General features: G+C 44.3%; 1 protein-coding gene across 2 annotated transcripts in view; it reads left to right on the top strand.

Moving 5' to 3' along the window:
* The first annotated feature begins 884 nt into the window (after window positions 1-884).
* The window catches only part of CD34 (CD34 molecule), a 23,763-nt gene continuing 16,281 nt past the window's right edge, over window positions 885-8,366 (top strand). The window contains exon 1 of one of the 2 annotated variants that reach the window (XM_006031311.3): window positions 885-1,154. In XM_006031311.3, the coding sequence (XP_006031373.1) occupies window positions 1,079-1,154 (76 nt within the window). In that variant the 5' untranslated portion in view covers window positions 885-1,078. The remainder of the gene's footprint in view (window positions 1,155-8,366) is intronic. The other variant, XM_006031310.3, reaches the window with a different exon arrangement.

The raw sequence follows: 8,366 nt of genomic DNA on the forward strand, positions 1-8,366 counted from the left end.
TGAATTTATGGGACTAAGAAGTGGGATTACTTGGAATGGCACTAGTCATGCTTTTCTCTGGCTACCTGGCCAGGGTAACCACCTAGTTTGGGATGGGGGCTGTGTCTGCACTAGCTACACAGCTGTGCTGCACTTTTAAACTATTTAGCTCTGTTACCAGTAGCGGTCTAACCGCAGCAGCACGCTGCTCAGCACGGGCCACTTTGCCTTGATTCTTGGCATGAGAAATGTCACTGCGGTAGTAGTGAAGAACAAGTCTGACCTTTTTAGTACACCAGTTTGTGTCTATATAACTGCCAATTTTTTTTAGGCAGAAAGTAAGTACGTTTCTAGTCATTCTCCTGCAAGGTTTTATGCAACAGGTCTATGTTCAACGCAACCCATCCCTTTCAAAAGCCCTTATTCCATCGGCCTTGTTACCTGCTGGTCTCGGTGATTTACACATGACTGAAGTAACCTGGGTGGTTTCTGTTTAGTTCGGTGATGGTTTTGGGGGGCAGATCGTCACTTTATTTGATTGCTGAAAAAATCAAGATGCTAAAATCTGCTTTTGAAGTCCCTGTAGTGTTACCCTACAGCATATGCAATATAGTTTTGTGTGTATAACACAGATGTATAGCTTTACCACTTAAATTTCACCTGGATATTGCTTACAGATTTGTATAAACTCAGGGGAAAAGGGAGGTTACCCACACAAGACACATTATTCAGACTTTCCGTATAGAGCAAATTTTAACACTGTCTTCATTTTTGAAGTAAAAGAAACCAGCTTTTCCATGAAAGAGTTAAGTATATGCAATGTCTAGGGAAAAAAAAAAAAGAGGAGGGTGGGATGTGGTGGTGCAATGTGATGGTGAGAAGCTGTAAAGTATATAGAGCTATGAGATCAAACTTCAGGCAAACTCCACCTCAGTCTTGAAGCAGAAGCACAACCTCTGTGAAGGAATATCCACCCCTTGGCTTGCTGATCGCCAAGACTGGAGCTACAGGAAAGCTGCACGCAGCCTCAATAGCAGGACTCAAAAACTCAAGATTACTCAGAGCAACATACAGTTTTAATTGTGAGCCACAAGCAGGGATGTTTTTGGGAAGCTTCAGAGCAATGAAGAGGAAGCAGCTTTTCTGGGCAGCTCTCTGTGCTCTGAGCCTGCTTGGTGAGTATTAAACATAAAACGATGCAGTTATAGCCACTCAGTTGTTTTTTTTCAGGCATGAAATACAGCAGCATGATGACAATTCATTCTTCTCTATAATATGTTCTTGGAATAGCAAACTAAAGAGAGTGCTGTCAGGTAAGGTATATTCAATAGAAGTAGAGCATATCACAACCTGATGTGGAGAGCTTGGTACTAAAGGCAATACAGGGGAGAGATGCTGGTATAATCCAGCCCCTCCCAAATGCCCAAAAAGAATGGAAATCCCAAACAGGAATTAGTGCTGATTTAAACAGATGTGAACCAGCATCCTTCCCAGCAGAAAGGATGTTAGGTGGAAGCCTAAAGTTGGACTGTGCTTGTGTGCTGAGTCCATCCAGCGAATGCAAGTAACTTGTGTCTGCACCGATGCAGAATTTCCAACTTCAGTCACTATTTGATGAAAGATAAACGCTTCCTTAAAAATATGATTACAGTTATGCTCAGTGAACACGGGGAATCCTCCTATCATACTTCTGCAAGTAACACTCAGCACTGCAAAATATTTGTATAGTAATGATGAGAGGATTTCCTTACGTAGCTTATTTAAAAGGCAGTGTTTTGGGGTGGAAACATTACCTCTTTTACCTCAAAACCAGGAATCTCCAAAATGATGCTGGATATAAGAGGTTGAAGATAGACTGTTCTTTAATCAAATGTGCCATATCCTGTGTATACCGCAGGATCCTCTGGGTATCAAACCTACTGTAATTGTGCCCTAGTCCCTGCAATGTGAGCTGGTAGAGCCTCTCAAATGCTTGGTTACAGTCTACTCCTCCTTCTTGCTGTTTATTTCAATGTTTAAACTTCAGAAAGGATCGAGTTCACTCTCATCTGACTCTGGCAAGATGTACATTTGCTCATTTGAGCCATTTCACCTTAGACTTCAGCGGGCACTAATCTTACAGAAAGAAAATGTACAAAGAAGCCTTTAAAAGTACACTTCAGAAGTGTCGCGCTGAGGTGCCTAGCTAGCAAGACTTGTATGCAAGTGTTCCTCTGCCATTAGAAACCTGAGTCCACTTGTGATATGAAAAAAGTGAAGACAAAATTATCTGATGCCAGCTTTGGCTGGGTTTGGGTTGTGTTTTTGTTTTGTTTTTTAATTTTCTAGTTGCACCGTGTCCAGAATATGATACATTTTATTGGACCAGTCACTGCATTGCACTTATACAGGATACTGCACCGCTTTGCAATCACCAAATAAGATGCCAACATTTGCTGGAGTAGGGAACTATTATTCCAAATCTAGTTCAGGGTAATATGAAGTACAGAGAGATTAAGGATGTGATTTTTTTTTTTTTTTTTCCCAAGGGGTGGAGCACCTTAACTTGATTTTTTTTGTTGTTTGTTGGAATTGTGAGTGAAACTCAGGCCAGGGTGGAATTTGGGAAGGTTTCACAATAAGTTTCTTACAAATCCTGGATTCTCTTTCCAGCTCTCCTAGCCAGCTACTTTAATTGCCAGATACGTTGAGCTACATCTGTTGCACAGTAGATGCCTAAATAGCATATGTGCAATGGCGTACCCGTGGTTTATGGCACTTGTGCACAGCTTGTTTGTCCCTGTAGCAAAACAGAATGGCTGTGTGAGTGCACCTGGCCAAAGCAAAGCAGAGGAGGAGTAGAAGAGCACTCCCGCTCGTCGGCCCCGCAGTGAGGGCACTAGCCCAGGCAGTAGGAGGCCCCAGTTCTGGGCTGTCCTCACCCAGAGGGAGCGAGAGCTTGCTTCCCAGTAAATCGCTCTAACCACCACGCTACAAGCTAGGCATGATATGGAGGCTTCTTCAGCCCTCCTCTTGAAGAGGCCCCTTGCACCTTTACTTTTCACATTGGGTAGCCAGGATGAATAAAGAGCACCTGGAAAATCCCTGTCCCCACTGGAAGCAGGGTCCCAGGCTCAACCCTGGTCCCTTTCCTCTGCACAAGAGCATCCACCTCCTGGAGGTCATGCACGCTGTGGTTAGGTCTCCTTCTCCTGCTTCATCTAGCTTCCTCTATTGCCTGCCCGGGAGGTCAGCTCCAGGGCTAGAGCTGGGGAAAGACCTAGGACAGGCCAGCCTGTGGCCTATGGGCTAGAGCGCTTTGGTACGAGGCAGGGGATGAAGGTTCATATCCCCTCCGAATAAGTTGTCCCTGGAACTGAGCTTCAAGTGTGCAATGCCCACTAGTCACGTTTTTCTGCAACTAAAAGTTGGGACCTTAAATCAGCCTTGTGCACATATCCCTGCACAGCTGCCCTCGTTGGCCTGCTTAGTTGGGTGCACACAGACTCGTGCATGCAAAGCTGAGTTGCAAGCTGCAGGCAGGTGCCAGAAACTACATAAGTGGCAGTGAGGCACCTACAGCAAAATAGTGTTTTGCCTGTTGCCTTTTCTGGGGGTTACTAGTTTCATCAGTTTTCGGTCCTGAAATACTATGTCTGCTTCAAGTGTCCAGAAACATTTACAGACTCCAGGATAAATACATTAGTGGCATTATAACATGAAGCAGTCAGCACAGGTGAAGTGGGCACTGTGCTAGCATTTTCCAGCTTGTAATTCAGGGATTTGTTTTCCATTCCCAGTTTTTAGCTCTTCCATGCACTCATCACTTAAGTCGCTGCTGAAATCCTTGTCTCCATTAAGGAAGAAATGTTGCAAAATGTGGTCATTTGTAGGTACTCGTATGAACAATCGTTCTAGGTGGAGAAGGATGGAGGTCTGGCTAGCCACTGAGTTTTAATTTGATCATGGGGCTTGAACAAATCCCAGCACTCAGAGCCATCTTTTGCCTGGCAATGGGTCAAAAATATGCCTGTGGTTTTTGCCTGAGATTCAGGCCCTGGGGCCCAGCAAGCTTTGCCCAAAGTCTTGGTAAAATCTTGCCCCAAGCCTGGTATTGCAATGAAATTGTAAATCAGATGCAAAGTTCATACAGCATGCCCCAGTGAGGAAAGGATCATCCTGAAGTAAATGGTAACAGAGGAGGGGCCTACCTCTCAGCCCAGCAATGGAGCAGTTGCAGCCCTTGCTCAGGGCTACCTCCGTGCCATTGTGGCTATAGTGGAGCCTGCCAAGATGGGAAGCATAGGTGGAAATAAAATGCAAAAGTGGCACATATGCAGCTATATACGGGACATTCAGGCACAACAAGTTGAAATAAGATTTAGCCCACAAGGCCATGAAGTTGCCAGCTGAGGTCCAGAAGTCACCAACTCCAAACTTGCATGGTGCATTCCCCACCAAATACTCTTTTACACGTCTGTGCACAATGCAGAACTCTTTCCTAGCCCTTCCAAAGATTAAAGGCACACACATATTGTGTTGATGGGGTTAAGTAACCACCTTATTTGACTGAAGGGAGTTTGAAAGACCCAACTTTTGCACAGGGCATTGTAGGGGCTATGGGCAAGTGGCTATTCCAGCAGATTTTCCAGTTGCTTTGCTGTGGCATAGGTGTGTCACCATTTCTTTAAACTCACATTCATTAAAGCAAGACCACTTTAAGTCTGTCATTTCATAGAGAAGAGTTGGTGTTAAGGACCTGCAATTATAAGAACATGGGTGTAGGACCATCCTCTGTTTGGTTTATAATGTTATGTTACTTCATTTGATTCATCTATCCCAGTGACAGGCAGTAAGTAGGAACAGAGCTGGTCTAGGGTGGTACAAGAAAAAATGTGTTGACATGTTACTTTGAACTCTTGTAGTAAAGCTGGAATATGCACAGAGTAAAGGCAAATCCAGTCATGAAATTCAGTAGCAATATAATCTAGCACTTATATTAGACGAGAACTAAAATTCACACTGGATTGCTATAGCAATTTTCAGTGCCTTTCTATCAACTACTCTTCATATGTTTTAGAAGTTGTTCCTAGGGGGTCTTTCCCATGTTCAGGCACTAAACTCTTTGCGTGAATTGTAGTAAGTGACTTCACCTCTCCGCATTTCCGTTTCTCTTTCCGTAAAATGAGGATGACGAGGCCTTTTTTTTTTTTTTTTTTAATGCTTTGAAATGGGTTTATGGAAAGTGCTAAGTAAGAGGTAAGTAATATTACTGTGAACTGATAATATGCAGCTGTGTGATATTTCATAGCCCAGCAAATTGGACACTTTCCCATCACTATAATAGCATTTCCATGCTCCCCCTGTGTGCAGTTCTAAAACCCTGGTTTGTGACCATGCCTTCTGATACGATTTAAATTAATACCTGATGAATTTGTCCCAGGTCACATACTGTCTGTGACAGAACCAGGAAATAGAGCCCTGTCCTCCTGAGCTCCGGGTCAGTGCATTGACCTGGCCGTCCTTATCCACAAAATCATCCTTCTCCTCAGCTGGCATTTGCTTCTGTGTCCTATCCCAGCGTTTCCTTTACCTTCCACGTTGCACAAGCTGCTATCCATCAATTAAGTGCCAACCTGCCATCCCAGGAACAGCTCAGCGTGTGCTGTATGGAAACATAACATGCATTGTGCCTTGGGATACTTAAGATTGAAAGGTGCTAAGTGAAAAATATTTGCTCACACAATCCATCTCATAACGCAGGCTTTGAATCGCTAGAGACGGGCAGATCCATTTGTTTAAATAAGAACATTCAGCCGAGCATGAAGCAAGCCCAAATCAAGCCCTCGATGACATTCAGAAATGTAACAGCGTGCCAAGTTTCAGCTGTGCGTGATCATACATTGCCACAATATTAACTGCTTCACTAAAGCAGGAATTGGGACAATGTGTGTGTACGCCCGGGGAAGGGAGAGCTGCTCACGGACCGAACAGGGCGACTGCCCTAGTAGTGCCCGTATCAAAACTACATGTACGGACACTAGTGCAAGAGACGGCTTTGTGTGCCAGTCCGGAGTTTGGGGTCTTTTTTTTTTTTTTTGCTTTGCATGCTGTTGCCTTAAAGCACATATCCTTTACCACGATCCTATAGAAACAAAGAAGTTAGCCTTCCAAAAAGAGCTGACGTAGAAGACGCTTAAGAGAACTGGCAGTTCAGATTCAACTTTCAGAAATGTGCATAAGCCGCAAGCTTTGTAGATCCTGCCCAAGATATTGGGCTCATACGCTAACTCTTAGATAAGCTAGTGACATTAAATCAGGCGACGAGCCAAAGCAAAATGTTTCTTTCTTTCTTTTTTTTCATCAGCTCTGGCTAAGCAGAGCGAAGTGTTGATTAGGTGAGTCGGCTCACAGCTCAACAGGGTGATGTAATGGTTTGAGTTGTCATCCCTTCTCCTTCCCACATTCTCCTGGCCCTTTTCTTTGTGTCATTCGTGCCTGCAGACCCCACACCCATATCCTGTGCAGGCTGTGTGGAAAAGGAAAAAGGGGGGGGTGGATTTTATCAGATATTTCCAGAGGGAAGAGGGCTCCACCCGCTTGAATTCCTGCCACGGGGCTGGAGATGAGTAAAGCTAGAGGTTTTAGAGTAATGTAGCCCTGACCCCTCAAAGGTGTGCTGCTGCTTTCCATTCAAGCAGTGACCCCTTGCTCTCTCCGTCTCTCTCTTGCTTTCCCCTCCCAGCTCGCACACCGAGCTCTGCATCACAGCTTCCTCGCATCAAGGCACCTGCTGCATCAGTCAAGTTAAAAAAAAAAAAAAAAAAAAAATCAGTCAAATTTGACAATAAAAGTAGGATCTTAGGGCAGGGCCAGGAGATTCTGAGTTGTAAGGTTTTGGTTCTGCCCTTGCAGCTTTTGCCATGTTGTTTCATCCATGCCTTACTCGCTGTGTCCGTAACATGCAGCTCATTACACCTGGGCTGTAAGGATGAGTCACATGAGCTAAAGATGAAGGATATGTTGTAAAGGCAGGGGGAACACCATGACCACCAAGGCGGTTTTCCGAGTCGCTGGGGATAACCGCTTTTCTGGCACGGGGTAGTACCTGCGGAGGTCATGCATGGGTAACCTCCCACTTTCATTTCCAGTGGGAAGATCTTGGCTTCATGGAAACGGGAGACCTCTCCCTAGCTTGCTCCTGCGGCCATAGGGCTGAGGGCAAGCAAAAATCGGGGGCATCCGAACCCCAAACCTCTGGGCTTGGGCCTGCACGTAGGACGCCTGCCAAAGGATTTGGAAACCTCTGAAGCCCCAGGCAGTGGTGGAGGATGCTTGCCAGTAGCAGGGCCACATATGGCTTCTTGAATGAGTCACGGATTTGGAACTGATTTGGCTCTAAAAACTTTCCTTTAAAATACAATTAAAGCATAGGTGAATTTGACAAATCATTTATCTTCAAGTATTATTATTATTATAATAGAAGAGCGAACTAGTTCCCAAAGGACTGCACACGTCTTATAGGCTCTCCCTTAGATTTCGTGATGATACAAATAAGAGGAAGAAATGTTTTTGTTTAATGTGCTGTTGCTATAAACTGTTGAGACCTGTCCAGTGATGATCTGTGTGTATTTCTTTACTTCCGTGCCAGTGAGGAGACGGAGTAGCGTTGGGGTGGAGCGTGGGTGTAGGACAATAATCTGTTAAGATGATGTTGTTGCTATGCGATTTCAGTAGGTACATCTTACATCCATTAGGGTATTGATGCATGCTAAGAGATTATTGAGGATATCACACGTATTGAACGGAAGCTCGTTTGCTATAGTTCTGTACAAAGCTTAATAAGGAAAGAGAAAAAAAGTACGGGTAAAAGTCTTTTGATGAAAAGGGTTGATTTTTCACGCAACTTGCTAAGACATTACTTCTCATATGTTGGCCTTACTTGCTTGGATTGCTTCCTGCCTAATACATCACTTGGCTTGAAATCACAAGCCTTCAACACTAATAAATTCATGCAAGTTTTGCAAAACCAATAAAAATATGCTGTGCAGTAAATGACTGAGGTTTTAATGAAGCCCCACTTGAGAGTAGCATTACAGTCCTTGTCAGTATTGTTAGGATCTCTTGGGTGCAAATACTTCAGTTCACTTTATTTTAAGCTGGTTGCATACGCCAGAGCTGGGAGGGGAGAATGCGTGTCTTTCTTTGTGAGAAGGCAGAACAAATGGTACAGCAAATTACAACATAAGAACGATCCAGTCCTTGTTTTATAATACTCGCTGGTGTAAAGACCTTGGCCAAACAGCTCTGGTGTTTTTAGACACATCTGGAAAAGTTCAAAGGTGTTTGTCTGGGTGGTTGTGGCACTTTGGGAGGTCAAGTTCAAGGCATTACATCATTGCAATGGA

The sequence above is a fragment of the Alligator sinensis genome, unplaced genomic scaffold, assembly GCF_000455745.1.
Source record: "Alligator sinensis unplaced genomic scaffold, ASM45574v1 scaffold1499_1, whole genome shotgun sequence".
In the NCBI taxonomy this organism is placed as follows: Eukaryota; Metazoa; Chordata; order Crocodylia; family Alligatoridae; genus Alligator; species Alligator sinensis.